Source organism: Hippoglossus stenolepis, chromosome 10 (assembly GCF_022539355.2).
Source record: "Hippoglossus stenolepis isolate QCI-W04-F060 chromosome 10, HSTE1.2, whole genome shotgun sequence".
In the NCBI taxonomy this organism is placed as follows: domain Eukaryota; kingdom Metazoa; phylum Chordata; class Actinopteri; order Pleuronectiformes; family Pleuronectidae; genus Hippoglossus; species Hippoglossus stenolepis.
In genome coordinates this window covers 9170373-9190655 of record NC_061492.1, presented here as the reverse complement: position 1 = coordinate 9190655, position 20283 = coordinate 9170373, and the positions used below count along the sequence as shown (strand labels likewise).

Below are 20283 nucleotides of genomic sequence, written 5' to 3'. Positions count from 1 at the left end.
TTGGCTTTATCAGCAGGGGTGATGAGTCAGCATATTGACACAGCTATTATTCTGTGAGCATCTCAGCCCACTGGATATGAGCCATTCTGCCACTGAGAGAGTCAGGAAATCGAGGATCTTTTACCTCGACCGATTAATGCATCCTCCCCAGCACACAAAGTTTCCATTTCAAGACTCCCCTCCCCCACTGCCCTATGAAAGCACCACCAGGAGTATGATCCACTGAATCGCTGCATCACTATCTTCTAAAGGCACTGTAATGCCTCAGAAAGCAAGTCCCTCCAGCAGAAAACATCAGACTTCTTTATCCTCTATTCAGGACATTCCCCACAGATGCTGCAGCTGCAAAAGCTGAATCCCTCTCTTCTCCTTTTCTGGCCACAAATGTTTAGTTTCCTTTGTTCCACTCATTCAACACTATTATTCATGTATTTGTACATTAACATGTTGAGGTTATATATATATTGAAAGATACAAACATGACATATAAACAGCATCAAAACCCACATAGGAGGATACAGCCCATAAATGAAAGGAAGCCTATTAAAACCCTTACATAGCAGATACTGTACATACAAGTACATATGACAATCAGAAATTATAGATAACATATAACCCCAGTTTTGTCTAATGTCAAAAACAAATTCTTACACTTGACATTTCATATACTTTTAAGGGAAAGGGTACTAGAGGTTATGTATTAAATTAGTAAGGCAACTGTTAATTAATTCACACGAGATCAACTACACTGTTGCATGTTATTATTCAGAGCTTTAGTCCCCTGTGTAAGGTTTTGTACTAACAAAAGCTTCCTGAGTCACGTGACATTGCCTCACCTCAAGGCTTTGCTCCTGTGAATCCATGGTCTGCTCCATTTTGCTGAGTGTGTTCTCCAAACTCTGCAGGTCCTGCTGCAGGGTCTCTCCCAGACCCTCCTCGGCCTGGAGCTGCTGTCCCCTGGTGATCAGCTGCTGGACATCCTTCCTCTTCAGCTTCAGGCGTTTCAACAATTGCTGTGGGAAGTGGGACACTTAGAAATTAATTGACATTTAATCCTAAAAGTAAACTCAGCCTTTAAATAATTTAAAATAGAAATGATATTCTTATATCACTTTTTGTGAACAGTACCTGGTGAACCAGTAGCAGTTGTTGAGCTTCTCTAACAGTTGGACTGTCCAGTATTTTGGTGACGTCAGCCTGAGCCTCTTTCTGCCCCTGAACAAGATCATCCAGAGTAGTTTGTACTTCTTCCCTGAACTGTACACAGTCCCCCACAGCCAGCACCATCTTCTCAGCCTGGAAGATATAACACAAAAAAAAATACAGTGAAGCAACTACAATGGCACCTTAATAAAACAAGTTAAAAAATAATCACCTACCTCAAAGAGAGAAGCAAGAAGACCCTTAAAGTCCGTAGAGAGCTTGCGCAGAGCGCTTCCTTGCCGCTGGGCATCGCTGTCAGCACAGATTTCCATGAGTACGGCCATACGAGCTTTCAGCCAGCCAAGATTCCCTTCCTGTAGCTCTGCATCATTTCTCAGCTCCTGCACACGATAACAGAGAGTGTTACGGGCCATGTGGGGAAAAACGTCATCTGACACAAAGTGTTGTTACAGTACAGACATCACAGAGGAGGCGAGGAGGAGACAGTCAATGGATAGATTTGTGTTTGTAAGGGTCTAATAACAATAGTAACAATAATAATAACAATAACCTTTATTTATATGCCATTTTTCATACGAGATCAGGGTGCTTCACATTAAAAAGGTAGTTAAAAGAGAACAACAGATGCTTAAAACAGTCAACTAATAAAAATATAGAAGATAATTAAGGAAGTAAAAACAGCAAAATCTTAAATATAGGATTAAAGAGATATGAGAGAGTTATGATAACCTAAAGAACTTGAAATTAAAATGAACTCACCATGATGGTAGCCTTCACCTGGCTGTAGTTTCTGGGGTCGTTAGCTCGGTTTCTCAGCAGCCTCAGTTGACTTTCTTTAGATATCAGCCAGCAGGAGAATTCAGCGTACCTAAAGGGAAAATAATCACTTAAATTTCTATTGTATTTATTAAAAACATTTGCACTAAAAACTTTCTCCTCATCACAGCTGTTGGTTTCATGGTTACTTTGGGATGTAACTCATGTTCAGCAGTATGTGGGAATGCTCAACACATTCATCTATTATTACAACAACAAATCATACATGTCATGTGACTGCACTATAAGAGAACTTTTTGCACCTTGCGTTGTACTCCTTCCATTTATCTGGGTGCTGCATTATCTTCAGAAGGGTGTTCTCAATTTCCTCTTGGACCTCAGAGAAATCCTTTCTCGCTGTTTCCAGGGTCTGGTGAGCAGGGTCAGCCTCAGGGAGCTTTTGACAAAGTTCCTCCATCAGCTGCAGCCTTTTCTCGCAGATGGATTGAGGACCCTTTTCCCTAAAGAAGGCCTGATAAAAAAATGTTTTATCTTTAAGTAAAAGTGAACACAGTGGATTTTAGTCCTGTTGTAAAAAAAAAAGCAACTGCCCCAGGGCTTTTTATGTAATGAAAAATGTATATAAGTTCATGTGTCTTTTATGATGTGACAATAAATAATAAATACTATAATATTAAATCTTAAACCAGAATTTTTAAAATATTGATTTGATAAAACACTGCAGAGCAGTATTTGCTTGACACGGAGAGAGACTCGGATCTTTTGTATCAAGTCAATCTTTCCAGAGCAGTGAATTTGCATTGAACTGTTTCAGACTGAGTTAATCAATAAGTGAAACTCAGCAAAGCGCTCTGTGCTCACCCTGTGCTCCTTGATGAGCCTCTCGCTGCCCATGCTGGCGAGGTGGCGGTTCTCCCTCGTCACCTCCGCCTGGCACTCCTGCAGCAACAGCGTCAGCTTGCTCCTCTCCACCTCCACTTTCATGTGCAGGATGTGAAAAGGGGCATCGGTCTGGATATCCTGCAGAGAGCAAATACAAATATGATGATTCAGTTTTGAGCAAGATTAGAAAGTTTAGAAAATACTAATATAGCTTTATCTTCATCAGTAAAAAATAAAAGAGGATGTCATTATTACAGGATGACTTTCAAATATGTACTGTGTTAATGCATTAGCATCAACATTACCATCCGTGTTAAATCCTTGCAGGATAAAGGTTCAAACTACATCAGTGTTTTAGAGCAGTTTTCTCTGTCACTATTCATCACACAAACCTTCCAGTGCTTGTGCAGCTTCCTGACGGTTTCCTGCAGCGACTGCTGCTCCTGCTCGGGCAAAATATCTGTCAGCTCATCACAAGCCTTGAGGAAGGTATTCAAGACTCGCTGGTCCAGCTGACCAAAGTATTCCTGCAAAGACACATCAAGTTCTCACATTTTTCACATTTCACTTATCATTTGTATCAATCGTACTTATGGAATTGTGTATTTAAAGTGTTTTCCATGCTGTACAGAGACAAATTGTGGGCTTTGTATAGAATTGAGTCTTCTTGAGAACAAAGTACATTGATATAGGCCAACTATACGTTTCCTGTTCTTTATCTGTTAACTTGATGCATCCACATGCATAAAATACTTTAGTGATTAGGTGCCCTCGTCTATAAAGTACAGTATAATATGGGTAGTGCATTGTCATGGACATATTTTCTTACTGTGTGTTTCTTGAGCAGCTCCTCTGGGTTGCCTCTCTCTGTCAGACAGTTCTGGGCCATTTTAAGAACCTTCTCCAGCTCGAGCCGTGACTCATCAAACCTCTTCATGAGGCTGCTGTTTGCCTCCTCATGCTTCCGCCACTCTGTAGACTCCTTTATCATGGTCTGAACACACAACATGTTATTTTTAAAAGCTTTACCGATTCTGAAGCTTGCATCGAATTGGAATAGGCCTGTTTCTTACCTGTGAGGAAGCCTGCAGGTCTGCTACTCGTTTTTGCAGAAGACTCATGTTCATATGCTGCAGGGTTTTGCTGCTGCTCATTATTTTCTGGATAGTCTGGTGATTCCTCTCTATCACTGTCAGACACTTCTTACAGCTCTGCGTGAAGGTCACCAGCTCCTGCAGTATACAATGACAAGTAAAGTCTTAGCTAGGCGAATTGTTCATATCCCAAGGCTTCACTTTTCAGTTTAAAACATGACACATCAAAAATACTTTCTTTTTCCATGTATCTAAAAGTCATTCAGTAAAAATCATGTCATGGTTGGCACCATGTTGAAAGTCTTAGTTCAGTTACCTTGCAATTCTGTTTAAAGTCTACTGGCCCCTCAGGGTCGGCGGTGCTGGTGATGTGACTGGCTTTCTCCAGGGCCTGGTAGAAACCTGTAATGTTCTTCTCCATTTCTTCCAGTTGAGGTAATAAAGACTGGGACTCCCTCAGCAGCGGCAAACTCCTCTCCCTCACCTGATGGAAGACAACATGCTGATTAAAGTGAATTACAGGGGACTCATACGTTGTTTTGATCCTAAATCAATAACTTTGAGTTTAAAGTCATAAAAGCAAATAATTACTGTGGAAGGAAAATACTGCACCCTTGAACATTTTGACTGAATCAAAACAATGTGTTTTCACTGCATATTAACAATCTTTTGTTTGTGCTTCAAACACTCATTTGAATATAATTTGCAAATATAAAAGTTATGATACAGCAAATTGGTCTGTTAAAAAAATACATGTAACACAAAGGTTTGACACACCAACAACTTGAATGACATACTTTAGAATGACATGCACTCACCTTGCTCAGCTGCTCTTTGACCGAGCTCATCACAGCCATCATCTGTGAAACCTCCTCCTGTGGAGTGTCTTTGGTCAACAGCTGAGCCGTCCGGCTTGCTGCCTTACAGGCCGCTTCCATAGCTGGCACTTTGTGCTTGATCTCCTGCAGGGGGTTGTGACACACAGTTTGATATTATATATTAAATACCAATTACAGCCCTCATGAAGGTAGGCTCTATTGCAGCACTGTTGTATTAGACTGTAGTATTTTTAGCTTATAAACTGAAAACTGAGTATATATGAATTGCTTACTTCAACATCTTGAACAAAGGCTCTGACGTTCAGGAAAGATACTTGGATGGGAGCAGTCATCTTATCCTCAGTTGCATCCATGAAAACCTTTAAGGTATTAATACCATCTTGGTAGTCTTGCCTCAACTTATCCACCTCATCCGCTCTTGCAAACTGACAGTGAAACAGAAGAAAACAGCGCATGGATGAATTTGATATTTTCAAAAACCCTTTTTTCCATGTTGTATTCATTGTTTAAAGGCACGTTGCATTTACATGTTTGACTTTGACGAATAGCTCCCTCCATCTCCCATTCAGAAGAAGAAGCTGCTGTTTGAGATCTCGTGAAACTGTGTCATCGCAAGTCTCAATGAGAAAGTTCCCAGCGTCATTCATGTCCATATGCTGCTGGATCCAGTGAGAGAGGTTTCTGAAGAAATCCTAAAAGAAGAAATACCACAGCTGTTTAGATGCACGTCGTCCAGCCAATCAGAGCAGAGTATAGTGTGGACATGGTAGAAACCTTTCTCACACATAAAAGCTTTACTTTATGAACAACACTCTCTATCATCAGGAGCATCAGTGACTGTACGTACGCGCTTGGCATTCTCTGAGTGGTTGAGCATCTGCTCGGCATCCTCCAGCCAGGCTTGCAAAGCGGCCACCGTGCCACTATACTTCTCCCAGTTCGAGATCACCTCCTCCAGCATGCTGCGGACGCTCCGCACCTCCAGAGCCAGGTTCTTCCACTGAGCCGAGGCTTCGCTGAGGAATTTACTTACCCCTTCTGCTTCATCAACTGAAAATCAAAATGTAAATACGGAACTAGTTCAGTTTAATTAAAACCAACAAGGGAATCAACTGTGCATTCAGACAGCATTCAATTATATCGGTTGATAGTTTAGCCATTTGGTTGATCCTGCTTTGTATTAGGTCACATCCATCATGCCAAAATAGCATTTCAATTAATGTTAGATTACTGTTATTTTTCATGCATATTGCAAGACTATGATTATTCTGTGCCAGGGGTTAAAACGTTAGAAAAGTGCAGGCCAACATGTACAGAGAGGAGTAGGTCAGGAGACAGGCAAGGTTAGGGATCGTCAAACAGTTTTTGGACTTACCTCTGTTACAGGTCTTAGACCCTGTAACATGAAATTGATAATAAGACTGTTTATCTTGAGCCCAAATAAATATATCTGTATAATATACATAGGTAATAGACAACCTGAATTAAAACAGAAAAGGGTCTTACTTGAACTGTCAGACTTTATGTAAATCTCTGCAGCTTGCTTGAGGGCTGAGGAGAATATATCATACTGCTCAAAGAACCTGTGGCTTTCAATGAAAGTCTGGAATGAAAATAGAAAAAAAGACAGATTAAATAGTTTAATAAAAACAGTGAAAGTGAAATATTTCTACTCAAGTGCCATTTATTTCAACTTACAAGGTAGCTTTGCAACAGGAGCTCAACCGAGTCTCGTCGGCCGTATTTAATGATCCACGACTTGAGCTTTGATTCAGCCAACACGAGGAACGACATCAGCCGATACTTTATTTCCCAGAATTCCAGTTTAATCAAGTGAGCATGTGATGATGTGGACACAAAGTTAAACCTGGAAATCAAACAAATGATCAATCATCACTTCATTTTATCTTTGATTTTAAGAAAGACAAACAAGACCAAATACAGACAACTTTTGCCTAATAAAAACAGAAAATCAAGATGGTGTTTATTTATAAGAAAATATTTGAAACTACTTTGTAAGACAAGTAGTAATAGAAAATATAACTGTAATAAAATAACTATCTCACCGTTCAGCTATGTCTTGGAGCTGTTCAGGTGGGACAGGAACTCCATTCACCGATCTGTCTCTATGGATCTGCTGGAAGGTTTGTCTGTGGGATTCCAAGTTCTTTAATACTTCCTGCAAAATGTAAAACATAAAATCATGTTAGCGCTGGCTTTCCTTTACACTGTACTTGTATTAAACAAACAAAATACAGTAAATTTCAGAGGCATGTTACCTTATGCTGTTCCAGTTTTCTGTGAAGAACATTGGCCGTCTCCTCATGTGCATGTTGGATGGGAAAGTCCTCTCTCAGAGCCATTTCTGCCCTGTGAAGCCAGGCCCCGATCACCCCCAGAGGACCAGGCAGGGACTTGTCCAGATGGATATGCCAGTCCAGCAGCTGCAATTGACATGCATTAAAACCCCTCTCGAGCAGAGCAAGATCCCACCATAGAAGATGCTAAAATGATCAAAACACTTCCACATGTTCACAAGCAATCCGGCTATAAAGGAGATTTTTGTGTGAGTCCATACAAGCTGTGGCCGTCCAGAGGAGCAGGCAGTGCACTGAACAAAACCTCCTCTGTTCCCCGTCTCCTCCCCACAAAAAAACCTCTCATTTAAAAGCTTGCACTCCACTGAACTTCCATTGGCAGTGAATAAATAGAAGAATCCGAGCTGTGTTTCTCTCATTATGACAGCTTTCAATGTTTGCATTGCCATAATTTTAGCCAAGGGAAGCACAATGACAAATAAATAACTGAATTATCAATTATTAATCCTCAGGTTTTGTTTAATTTAGAGAATGATTAATTATCATAATTAATTCTGCTTTCGTTGTGCCTTGGTTATGAATTATTTATGCTACACAGAAGCATGCAGCACAATTACCCTGGCAGACACACGGTCCCAGGCCTGTTTGACCAGAGCTTGGTCCACAGACAGCTTGCCATCCCTGTGCACCGGCTGTAGCAGTGGATCTGTCTGCTTCTTCTTCATTTCGTACTGTACACGGAAGCTCTTAAATGCCTGCAAATCAAAAGTAGACACACAAGTGGTAAGAGTTGATGAATGTCTTAAAGCAGAATATAACACGGTGCACTTTGCCTTTTTCAAGTCTGACTCACATGATATTTGTCAGTGAGGTTTCCCTCTGCTCCCTGGGCACGTAGCACGTCTCGTTCCAGCTGGTCTAAAAACACCTTCAGCTCTCGCAGCATCTTCCGCTCCTCTCTCTGTCCCAATCGGAGTCACAGAAACAATCTGACTTCTATATTCTTTTTTTTTATATAATTAGCATGCCAATATGTTGAGAAACTCACACCAAACCGACATTCCAGAAACACACAGTTAAAGATTAGATGTTAACAGAATCCACAGAAGGTCAACCTCTACATTTTAGTGCTGATTAGTTTTACAAGTTGAGGAAGAACTAAAGGGGGTATGGACCATCTGTCCGTTTTAGTGAAACATACCTCAAGCATTTGTTCTATATCTTGCGGACCAAACTATCCCGGGAAAGCAGCAAAGGCACACAAGGAAGTGGAAACACACCACACAAGAGGCATTAGAACAGCAAACACGAAAAGCAAGTGATGGGAGATGGGATGAAGGCGAGGTGGTGGGATCACACTCCCAACAGAAAGCATGCAGCACCATGGCCTGATCTCTCACCTTGAGCACCGGTACTGACAGTGCAAAGGTTGGAATTGAGCGAAGAAGCAGCTTAATGTGCAAAAGAAACAAGTAGATGGAGAAATTAAAGGAGTCTGTGATGATGGAAAACAAAAGGCTGATGATTATGTTACTGCTGTGTTCATTCTTTAGTTGATTTAATTAATTTGAGCTTGTGTGATTAAATGACGAGGATGAAGAATAGCAGGCAACAATCAAGCTCAGCAGGAGTTTTCAGGAAGCATATACTCTTATGATTTGAGCATCTCTGCAAATGATGATACACGGCAATTTTTAGGGAAACGTGGGTGTCAACATGATATACAACTTTGAAAATAATTTTAAAATACAAGATATATAGTAGAAAATCACTTCTGAAACAGCATTTAGTACAAATTATGGTATTTTCCCCCAAAATTGCCCAGTGTATCATGCCCTAATATGTGATTAATATAAAGGATCACATGTTTGAAACAAGGTACCTCATCCTGCTGCCCGTCAGTCTCAGAGTGGTGTGGGTCCGGGTAATGCTTGAGGAACTGAGCCACGTACGTCATAATGGATTTCTCATCCGGCTTGTCTACATCAACATCTACAGAACAACACAAACATTATACGATGCACTGGATGATCTGAATATATAAATAAAATGGGTTTCAGGCATCCAAAAACCTTTTAACTTTTGACTTTATATAATGACTTATGTATGACAAAGCAGTTACATTAGGCATTAAGTTCCTATGACAAATAAGCATCATGTGACCTCACATGGATAAATCGCCGCCGGCCTGACAGATAATTATACATTATTTTATGGTTTCATCTCCACCAGTGACCTAAAGTTTCTAGAAACCATTTCAGTGCAGCTCTTTATGCAATAAAGCATCACGACTCCGCTGGAGAAGACAGGACTGCAGAGCCACTGCAGGCTGCCTCACTCCCACTGACTAACACTCAGACATGTGTACACAGAGACGTTTAATCCTCTGGAGAGTGTCATCTTTTCAGCTCACATTTTGTCAAACCGTTCTTGTAGAATGGATTGAAGGAGAGAGAAAGTTCACTTTCACAGGATAAAAATAGACTGGTACAATCCAGTGAATAACTGCTGCTGTTATGTCTAAAACACTGTTAACTTGGAAATACAAAAGTTTAAAAACACTCATCTATTTAATAACACGTATTCACTGCTATTCTGCCTGAATGGTGTGTATCCCTGATGTATTTAATGCAAAAAGCAGTAGAGGTGAAGGTCACCTTCTGGATCCAGCAGACGGGGAATACCCAGCTCATTTTCAGCGAGTGCAAAGGCGTCTTCCAAATTCTCCCTGTTGCCTCTCCTCCGCACAACCTCCATGTCCACCAGGTCAGGCCTGATGGCATGTATTACCGACTGGAAAGCAACACCATCTCGCCAGCTGGGCCCAAAGTCCTTCACCTGAATTCCATGATACCTGAAATTACATCAAATTGTCAGCTGCATTGTAGGTGCTAGTTCCTTTCTATATCATATTAAGATACTTGTATCTACACCAATATCATTAAACATCAAGCCAAAAGTGACATACTTGGCAGACGTGCACTGCACCCATCTAAGCAGGGCCTTCTTGGCATTGCCCTGAAATTTGTGGACCACCTTTCGCTTCATGGGAGGGCTTCCTGTTTCAGAGCTGGTTAAACTCTCCACAGAGGAGTTGCTGTTGGAAAGTGCCTGAAGGCCTGGCAGGTTGCTGGTTAACTCCTCAATCTAATAGAGAGAGGAGAGAAAAGAAAGGAGATTTACATAGTGACCATGGCAACATGAAACGAAAATTACTCGCATCAATTTATATCTGAGTTTTCTGGCACAACCCGTCCACTGACGATTGACACTGGGTTTCAATGTTGAGACAAAAATATTTGGTCCTGCAGTTTTTGATGGGCATTGGATATTTATAAGCATCAACTCATCTTGGAGGGAGCCCGGTTATTAAACTCTCAGTATTTAGGGACCTCAGTTGATGTTTTACCTGGAAGTAGAGGATAATGGTCCATATCAACCCAAGGACAATTGATGGTCGTCCATCTGCGATGTCAGTGGCATGAATATTAACAAGTTTGATCTGAAAGGGGGAAAAAAACCATGCAGAGGATTATTCTGGAAATTGAGACACAGCGTGGAAGTGAGAAAATGTTCCCAATTTTTCCCCCAGAGAAGCTTATTGAGTTTAATATCATCCAAAATAATATTATTGCGTGTGCTCAGAGTCATCAAAGCCAAGTTTTTGATGCAGGTAAGTGTTGTTATCATGGAGCATCTGTATAGCCAAACCAGGAAGGCAGAAACAGCCAGGGGTGAAAAGTTAACCAGAATGAACAAAAAGGAAAAGAGAAATGTTCAAAACAAATGTATCACAGTACTGCAAACCTTGCACTGGAGAACTGCCAGAATTTGCCATATTTACATCTTTACATTTGGGCGGGTCACAATTCAAGGGAGCCAGACGCATCAGAACCATTGTTCTAGTCAAAATGCATTAAATGCATGTCAGTAGAAAAGCGCAATGACTACATTTACAGAAACAGAATGACAAGCATTCAAGCATTGCCTCGTACCAATCGTGCATCAAATGAAAAAGAGTGCATACAGTACGTGATCACACAGGGCATTTAATGGCGACTGACCGGAGATCCTCGATACACAGACTGAAGGCACACGTGACGGGAGAGAGATCACAACAATGAACGTCTCAGTCCTCATGGAGCCCAGATGAAAGTGGGACACAGGCCTCACAGAGCCAACGGATTTAGCGACGGGTTATGTAATCAAGAGCTCCTGTTTCTGGCTGCTGCTGCTCTCAGAGTTCTGCATGCTGCGCAGTCAGATACACCTTATTTGCCCTGATAAATATTGAATCAAAAGCTTTATCTCATGACTTCTTAAACACACCATTGACCTCAGTAAGACATCCCATCCTTTTTTCTGCTATGATCTGTGGTTGTGAAAACAAAATACCTCTAAACATTTACAGGATTAAATTAGGTATTATGGCTGAATGCTCACCTTCCTGCCTTCGAGGAATCTGAGCGCAGTGCCGATGTTGGAAACCCAGTGGATCCTCTTCAGCTGGCGGCCCTGCTCACAGGGCTAAAGACAGACAGGAGGGACAAGTGAAAATCAAGGTCACGAAGGAAGCAATGTCATATTGAAATTCAGGGATTTTTCATTCAAACATTTGATGATTTGGAATATAGTAAAATAGAAATTAACTCCAGATGGTCATTTTGTCGACTGTACCAACCACCCACTATGGCAGTTGAAAAAAAAACATCATATTTGTCAGTAGTTGGGCTTATTTTCTTACATAAATTAACTGGTGATTGCCAAAGCTGCTTTAAGAGGAAAAGTATATTAATCTGTAAACTCAGGCTGATATAAACCAGCAGGGAGGCACATCTGAGAGCACTGAGTGAATCCATCAGACAGTGTTCACTAGTGCGAGTAACTCATTTGCTTAATAAAAGCTTTACAGATGACATGGCAGTTTGTAGCAGGTACAGGTCTATTTGCTAAATACCTATCAGAGTCAATGCCAATGTGTGTGCAGGCAGGTGTGTGTGTGTGTGTGTGTGTGAGGGAGAGAGAGTGATTTGCTAACAGCTTCTCACAGCAGGGAGCCCCAGATCTAAATCTAATCTACATGCTGTCATCCAATACTCAATAGAAACAACTTCCAGTCTTGGGTTTCCTTAGTTTTTGTACAATTCAAACACATTTGCCATGCACATGTATTCTTCTATCCAAATTCAAATGTGTTATTGCAAAGTTTCCCTTCAATCTGATAACAGTTGTGTTTGTTCTGATCAAGACGTTGTAGAGCTGAAATAATTTTACACTCTGAAGAACAAACTACAGAATAATGACACAGTCTCAGAGTACACAGTCTGTTTGGCATTTCTATGCTTTGTTTATCATCATTTATGAGTGGATTTCTATGTGTTTACAGTAATTACTCAGACATTTCTTATCAATCAATATTTTCCTCCAATCATTTGGAAACATTTCTAATTTGTTTAGCAAATAGAATGAATTATACAAATGTAGATTTAGTCTGTGATATTAAACATTGATGGATAGTTTTTAACTGTAAATCACTGTAAAGTGAATACAACTGTAACAGAAGTGGCAGCAGATTCTTGTTTCAAATGGTGAAAGATAAAAATATGTGCCTTGATTGACATATGCACTATTACAAGGAAAATCACGCAGAGGGGCATGATTTAAATCCAGATATAAATATATCACCATGTGCAAACGGATTTAAGCATCTTAAAAAGGTATAAATCAGCATATCTACGCAAATCATGTTTAAATACTGATCAAAAACAATGGATAAGTACAACTTACTAGTCTCTGACCAGACAGCACCTCCAACAAAGCCAAGAGCTTCACCCCATCTTTGATGTCCTCAAAAAGGTCATTAACCTCTAGAGGCGATTTATGCTGGAGGAGAGAAGACAGAGGTTTAACATTTTTAAATGCAGAAACACAATGTTGTGAAAACTTGAAATCACAAAACGAATAAATCTGTGAAAGCATCAGAACCAGTACTGTTGCACTGTTAGTGTGAGAGGACATTGGTATTCTAACCCATCAGTAGGGGTGAGGAGCAACCAAATGCTGTTTGTGACAAACAGGCTTGTTAGCAACAGAGCCTCCCTGCAGCTGAAAAGATGGTGCCTTTTCCACAGCCGTGGCTTGGTGCCCGGTCCTGGGGCGTTGGTAGTCGTATAACCCTAACTGAGCACTGTCTCCTGGTATCATATCCACACATTCACAGAGCTGCACACTCACAAGTTGAAGGACAATGTTAGAGTCTTCCGCATTAGGAATTACTGTATCAACAAATGAAACAGATGCATGTTTATTCGTTAGAGCGAAGCTTTAATTAAAAGGACGCCGTGGGAATTCTTTATTTGGCTTTGTATACAGGCCATTTCACAACTCAACATATTCCATGACAGGATGATGTTGGCTGCCTATTTGGGGCAAAGCAGTGTGAAGAGACAAGCGTCTGTCCTGTTAATCTCTACAATTACAATTATGACTCTATACAGTTGAATATACTACTTGAAAACCATTAATCTATATCCATTATATTCATTTTAGCTGGATTTAAATAATAATGTATTTTAAAATGATACTGCTAATTTGTACAATCAGACAAATATATAGGCTCTGTAATTTGAAAAACATTAAAAACTGGAAAATGAATTTACTGGGCAACAGAGTCACATGAGACTTTCTATCAGTGGAAAAACAGTGAAAATCACTGGATCTCCATTCATTGGTCATCTATTAACACACACACAAATACTGCAAGAATCCTTTAGTGCAAAGTGTAAATATCCCTGTTAAATAAGTACAACTCTGTCTGCAGTGCCACTATGACTGAGCGTTCTTTCATGAGGTAACGTATGCTACATTAGTCCTATTGGTATTCACAGTGAGTTAGCTCGGGCGCAGTGCATGAATAATGAAGAATAGAGCAACAGAGCAATTCTACGCTGGCCCACCACATAAAATCACATATAAAGTTTTAGAAGCCATAGTTTGAACTGTTGTGGGCAGATCAAACACAAAAAAAAAGACCCAACTAAACACAATTTGTCTGCCAGGTTCCAGACTGGCTGTCTAACCCCAGATGACACAGCAGAGTGTACAGTTAGTTACTTAAATATTCTCAGCATCATATTGTGAATCTTGAGCAAATATTTCCCAGGTTCGTCTCGAAGCTGTTTGTGATCTAATAACCTGTTATTTTTAGGGTCACAGTGTGATGCACTGCAGCATGAGACAGTGTGTTATTGCCGTGCACTCAATGCCATGTAGTTTACATGGATGTCAGAGACAGACAACTGCCCGCAGGGAACTGTCCTCACCCTCTTGCTCTCCATCTGCACACCGCATTACTGTCCCTGCCAGTCTTGCCAATCCTGCCCACACACACACACACACGTGCATGCAAACACACACAGTGCATCAACAACCAAACACCCATATGCATACCAACACGGGCAGACACAGACAAACACAACAGAAACATACACCCCACGCAGTAACTCCATCAAAACCCCATAAGGTTGCGAAGAGGCTCTATATAAGTACAAATGTCCCCAGTGAGATTATTTAAACAGGACTGCACCGATTCCCCTGAGCTCCGTCATGTCTGTGTTATCTTTGCAGCAAAGCAACAAGCAACTGTCTCTGCCATGACCTTTTCAGTGCTTCTCCTCTCAGGATGACAGAACAGAAGAATCACAGATGAACTTTACAGAGGGTGGGTTCCTTCCCCATCATTAAATCCAGCAAACTGTCATTATATACATACAAAATCATGTCATTACTTGCAGTTAATAAAATTAATTCAATTATTATGTGCATTGTGTTATTCGAGGCCATTATTGTTGCGTTTTAAAGCTTGTGTTGCAGTCAGTTCTCTACCACTGACCAAAGAGAAGCTACATTATCATGACAAGCAATAAAACATACATCACAAGTGTCTGTGATGAGAAAGGTCAGCACGGCACGGCACAGCTTCACTTGTGACGCAAGGGCTTTGACAATTTGTTTAACATGAGCCTGATGAGCTTGTAAAATCCACATGAGTGTGTGTGCGTGTGATTAACAACGACCGTTAAGTGTGCAAGGAGTGGACGGCATGGAGTGAAATTCACACTTACCTTTGCTAGATGAGAATTGATCCATTTGGTGAAGGTTCTCTTCTGCACCGCCTCTTGCTCATCTGAAAACAAAAGGCACGCGACACATGTCAATACACGGTTGACGCCTGTGGAGTCTCATACTTGAGGACCTTGTGACGTTGATAGAGGACACGCAACAACCGGCAAGAATAGATGCAACAGGAACGTGGGGATCTGAGTAGGTTTTTTGCAAAGAGGTTAATTGATTCTAGATATGGATTGGTTGGGTTTATAGCTACCACAGAAACATAAAACACATAAAATATTTATGTCCAACTATTGTCAGTTATTGTCTTCGCGGGACTCCCCAGTCGTGATCCTGCTTAAGCAAACTTCGTGTTACATAATTTCACACTGCCTCAGGGATGTTGTGTAGCAATACCTCAGCCATGCACCAAGCAAGTAAGAGGACTGACTTGTAGGATAATTAGTTCTGTGCGATGTCATTAACACAAGCCTGCTAGCAAACTGCTAGTATAATAGATCCTCCAGAGGAGTGCTCTCAAAAAGAGGTCATACCAGGAGATTAGAGACTGAGTAGGGAGGGAATTTCTGCCAACACATCTCGCAAGCCCCCCCCCCTGTGCTCAGTAATAACATGCGTGATTGTTCGGGTCACCCTCAGCCTCTTTTGTGGCCTATTATGTATGCAGCCACATTTCCTCATGCATTATGCATTGCCAACAAAACAACTGATTTCCTTGCTTTTGTGACGCCGTTGTCATGACGAAGAGTGATTCCTAACACCCTGTCACGCATGCCAGTGGGCTAGTGCTGCACAGTGCAGTGAGTGGCCATTTTTAAACATCCACCCTCGGAGATGTAGACAGTGGTCACGTGTTTAAGGGAAGCAATGCGAACACTATACAGGGAGCAAAGACATCAAGTTAACCCACAGGCAAATGCTTCATCACTGATGCACAGGGGATGCCCACTGAAGCATAGCACGCTTATACAGATGCGCACTCACACACCCACACACACACACAAGCAATCATACAGATGCAGCACACATACAGCTGTGTTTGTGCAGCACAACTAGTTCACGTAGCATGGATTCACCTACAAACCTTTGGCATATGTTGCGTCCCATAATAGCAACACAGAATGAGAGATGAAGGGTGCTGCTGCCCTACTTACCACGTAGATACTGAAAAAATCCAGTCACCAGGTTTAAAGAAGTCTTCCTGACAGATACATCCTTGTAGTGAGCCATTCTACACCCCACTCTCCGGCTCTTTCCCTTTGCCTTTCATGAGTTCCAGGGTTCATATGTATGCATGTGTGAAAATAAGATCCACAGTGGAAAAACTGGCAAAAAAACATGCAGAGGTCCTTTCCCCCTTTTTCCACCAGGAAGCAAAACAGATCTGGCTGCCTGGTTTCCCTGCTGATAGCAAAAGAGCTGCTGGAGGCTGTGTTGGAAACGTCCCCTCCTCCCTGACACTCTCCCACACAGACCCACACACACTCACGCACACGCACACACACACACACGGACGGCAGAGGAGAAACCTCTAACTGAAAGGGTGATTTACAGTCCCATCCTTCCTTCTTCCTGTCTTCTTCCCATCCAGAGGAGCCATGCCTGTTTGGATGTGCACAGCCCCCACTGCACTGCCTAGCTGTATCACTGTACCGTCTGAGGCTGGAGAGAGATCAGCTAGATGCATGGCTCCACCAATCAGGACGTGGGAGGCGGTGATGTCACAGCCATGGCTGCATTATCCCGATTTAAGCTTGGTTTGTGTGTGTGTGTGTGTGTGTGTGTGTGTGTGTGTGTGTGTGTGTGTGTGTGTGTGTGTGTGTGTGTGTGTGTGTGTGTGTGTGTGTGTTTTTATGGGCCTGTATTTGCTTACAACATTTGTCTAATCTCCTGTGACACTGACACATTTCTAAAAGCATAACAGTGTCTTAGGCAATAATTAGTCAAATATTACATAAGAAACAATTATTATTGTTTAAAATGTTGGCTGTAAATTGAAGTCCCCGTGGGCCTTTTAATGAAACAGACCAGAACTAAATTAAAAGAGTGCTGCTCAAAAGCTCACCATCTCTTAATAATTAATGCTGAGGCTGGTGAATGACATCTACCACCTGCTCTCTCCCTCTCTCCCTGTCTTTATCTCTCAGTGTCAATGCTATTGTGACGACAAAGCAGACACACCCACAGACCCCGGGGGTTCCCTCTGCATTCACAAGAAACAGCAGTTTACAGCATCGCTTTTTGTCCCATGAGTTCGACCAGAACCAGTCTGTCTCTCTGCTGGACCACCACTCCAATGCTCACACAACAGTGAGTAAGTATAGTACATGATAGCTTATCATCTCCTGTAGGGGAAAAAAATCCTTTTATTCTTTCAAGACCACCCACATACTAAAAGCTTCTCTGATATACTAAAAATAGGCCTGAGCTTGTGATTCTATTATTAAAGCTGTAAAGACTTGCTGGTGGAGATGGCCCAGAAAAGCTATTTAGGTGAAGATGGATTTTTTTCCTCTCTTTTACATCAAAACAGCAAAAGGTTAAAAGTAGCACCATTAAAATGATCTTGACAGCTGCATGCTCTGAGAACACTGAGCTTTTAGAGAGACTGGGATCAATGCTTATTAATGACCATGGCCCTAACAAAAAGGTTAGATATTCAAACTGGTTTGTCAATGAGGCCAAATAATACAAATAAATTAAAAGCATTAATCTTATAATTCACTGCAAATTAACGTTTTTTAAGTTTTTTATATATTTACGGTGGGTTTTTTTATAAGTCTTTAACATCCCACCTCCATGAAGATGACACATTTCTAAATATTCTTAATTTGTACACTCTGCTGTATGCTTGCAATATTTTTACAACAGAGCAATCTTACAAAAAACAGACCAGAAAAAAATAAGGTAATCTATCAAGACAGGCATTAGGTGCTCATATTAACTCAACTTTTCATCATAGTAATAGATCATACATAATACGAACATCCAACAAAAAGAGGAGTTGATGGCAAAAATCTATGGAAATGTTTGTTTTCCTCTGTACTCCCAGGGACTGATAGGTTCAACCCAGGAAATTTCCTCTGCTGCAGGAAGTGATTTATTTGTGTTTCCACCGGAGGCAACCAGGGCAGAAAATCCAGAAAAATGGGCAGAAAAAAGCCGCCCTCTATAGCTCACCTCGTACCACACATCAAGGCTGAGTCCTAAACGCAGAAGCCCAAGTTCGAATTCAACTCAGCCCCTTTACTACATGTCACTGCCACCTGTCTTTCCTCAGTCTCTCTACTGTCCCTCTCTACTGTCTAAGATCAGATACGCCCAAACAAATGGAAAAATATGCCAATAGTACGCCAATATGAGTAAAAGGAACATGCTTTCTTTTATACCTAAAAATGAGAAATATAAACTTAAATTTTACTCAAATCAGCCAAAGTTAGCAGCAACTAACTTCAATCCGCTACCAAAGAATTACGTTTTTTAGAACTTTATCAGAATGAGAAGAAAGAAATAAAATGAACAAGAAATATAAAACTAACTTGTAAATGATAACTTCAACTTCCTCTGATATTCCAGCTGCTCAGTGTTACTGTATATCCAACTAGATATTAAGGAGCTGTCCAGAGTCCTGAACTTAGTTGGCTCACTTTGTGGAATTGAATTTACAGCTCAACATCATTGAGTCCTTATGTCTTGGTCAACTGACTTAATTCATCCTGAGGTAGCACTAGTTGCAAAGTGGCAATCGAAAGTGGATATTCCCAGCAACAAACACCACACAGAGCATCGAACCACTAACACATCTGCAAATCACACGTGTAATGGAGTACTTAAGGTGATCTTAGGACAGATGATACCTTTGGCAATACTGTGCTATAGGGGGTTGGCTTCACCGGCCTGTGTTGGTCACCTGGGAGCACTGTAAAAGCCCACTCACTCTGTTGTTGTTGTTCCGTTTAGTCGAGAGCAGCCGCACTTATGCTCTGACAGGCACACAACAATCGGGGGGGGGGCAAGATATGATTCAGAGGCTGAACTTGAGCCAGTCCCATTGGACACAGACAGATAATGTGAAGGATTTCCGGATCTTCTAAAACAATATGACACCATCATAATCTAATATTCAAAAACAAACGTCACAAATCAAAAACAGGCTCGCAGAAATGATATGGCGTTTTTTAAACCACTATATTCTGCAATACTGATGCCGCCTGTGGCAGCTTGGCTGTATTACTGTTACTGTTACTGACATTTTGGAGTAGAAGCATCTCTCACAGCTGTCAACGTGCAAAACGGCCTTTCTTTTACTTGCTGTTACACCAGCTTCCCCTTCTTGGTGAGCAAATAGTTCCACAGCAGTTCTCTGTGGTTTTAGTTTGTGACCTTTTACAATAAAAGGGAAAATTTTGTGTTACCGGCTGCAAGAGCAACGTTTTTTTTTAGAGCTGAAATTATTTAATTCAAATTCATTCAACAGAATATTTTTCAGTGTTTGCTTTTATCTTTTTGACATTAATTGGCTATTTGAGTAAGTTGCAGCCTTAATGATTTTAATGATTGCATGTGTCACTTGATTACTTCACAGGAAGAAGAGAGGTTAAAAACTACAAAACATTTAACAAATAATAACTTGACATCTGAGAAAATCAAAAAAAATATTTAAAAAATGAATCAATATATATAAATATATATACTAATAGACATATTTCTCCCAGTATATGTATCTGATTGCCTCTCACAATGAGTCGTCAAAGCAAACCCTTCATCAGCTGTCTGGCTTCATATCCTGTTTGACACGCAGTCTCAACCAAACTGAAACCCACATGAGCCCAGTCATAATGAGAGCAGGACGCCTGCCATGCAAACTCGACCACACGACTGCACCCTGAGGGCATTTAAGGTTGCAAAGTGTGGGGCCCTGAAACCAAACAGACAAATGCTCCTGTAGCATGATGGCAGTATTAAAAGTATTTCTTTCAACACATAGTGCGTCTGTATTCACTAGATTGCAGATTTGCAGACCGAGTGTGCAGTGACCCTCCCTGTAGGATGCCTTTAATGACAGGACTATTACAAACT

At 41.1% G+C, this 20283-nt stretch overlaps 1 protein-coding gene across 1 annotated transcript in view; it reads right to left on the bottom strand.

The window, feature by feature from the left end:
- Positions 1-20283, bottom strand: part of syne1b (spectrin repeat containing, nuclear envelope 1b) — a 73225-nt gene that overhangs the window by 49320 nt on the left and 3622 nt on the right. Inside the window, exons 3-31 of the mRNA XM_047341617.1 lie at positions 15198-15259; positions 12862-12957; positions 11518-11601; positions 10484-10576; positions 10043-10221; positions 9732-9928; positions 8957-9066; positions 8276-8308; positions 7928-8035; positions 7692-7829; positions 7036-7200; positions 6823-6935; positions 6455-6623; positions 6263-6359; positions 6132-6152; positions 5604-5806; positions 5284-5448; positions 5029-5181; positions 4736-4879; positions 4234-4401; positions 3897-4055; positions 3653-3817; positions 3216-3350; positions 2803-2961; positions 2244-2452; positions 1924-2032; positions 1380-1544; positions 1129-1296; positions 837-1013 (exon numbers count right to left, since the gene is read on the bottom strand). Of these exons, the coding sequence (XP_047197573.1) occupies positions 837-1013; positions 1129-1296; positions 1380-1544; positions 1924-2032; positions 2244-2452; positions 2803-2961; positions 3216-3350; positions 3653-3817; positions 3897-4055; positions 4234-4401; positions 4736-4879; positions 5029-5181; positions 5284-5448; positions 5604-5806; positions 6132-6152; positions 6263-6359; positions 6455-6623; positions 6823-6935; positions 7036-7200; positions 7692-7829; positions 7928-8035; positions 8276-8308; positions 8957-9066; positions 9732-9928; positions 10043-10221; positions 10484-10576; positions 11518-11601; positions 12862-12957; positions 15198-15259 (3944 nt within the window). The remainder of the gene's footprint in view (positions 1-836; positions 1014-1128; positions 1297-1379; positions 1545-1923; positions 2033-2243; positions 2453-2802; positions 2962-3215; positions 3351-3652; positions 3818-3896; positions 4056-4233; positions 4402-4735; positions 4880-5028; positions 5182-5283; positions 5449-5603; positions 5807-6131; positions 6153-6262; positions 6360-6454; positions 6624-6822; positions 6936-7035; positions 7201-7691; positions 7830-7927; positions 8036-8275; positions 8309-8956; positions 9067-9731; positions 9929-10042; positions 10222-10483; positions 10577-11517; positions 11602-12861; positions 12958-15197; positions 15260-20283) is intronic.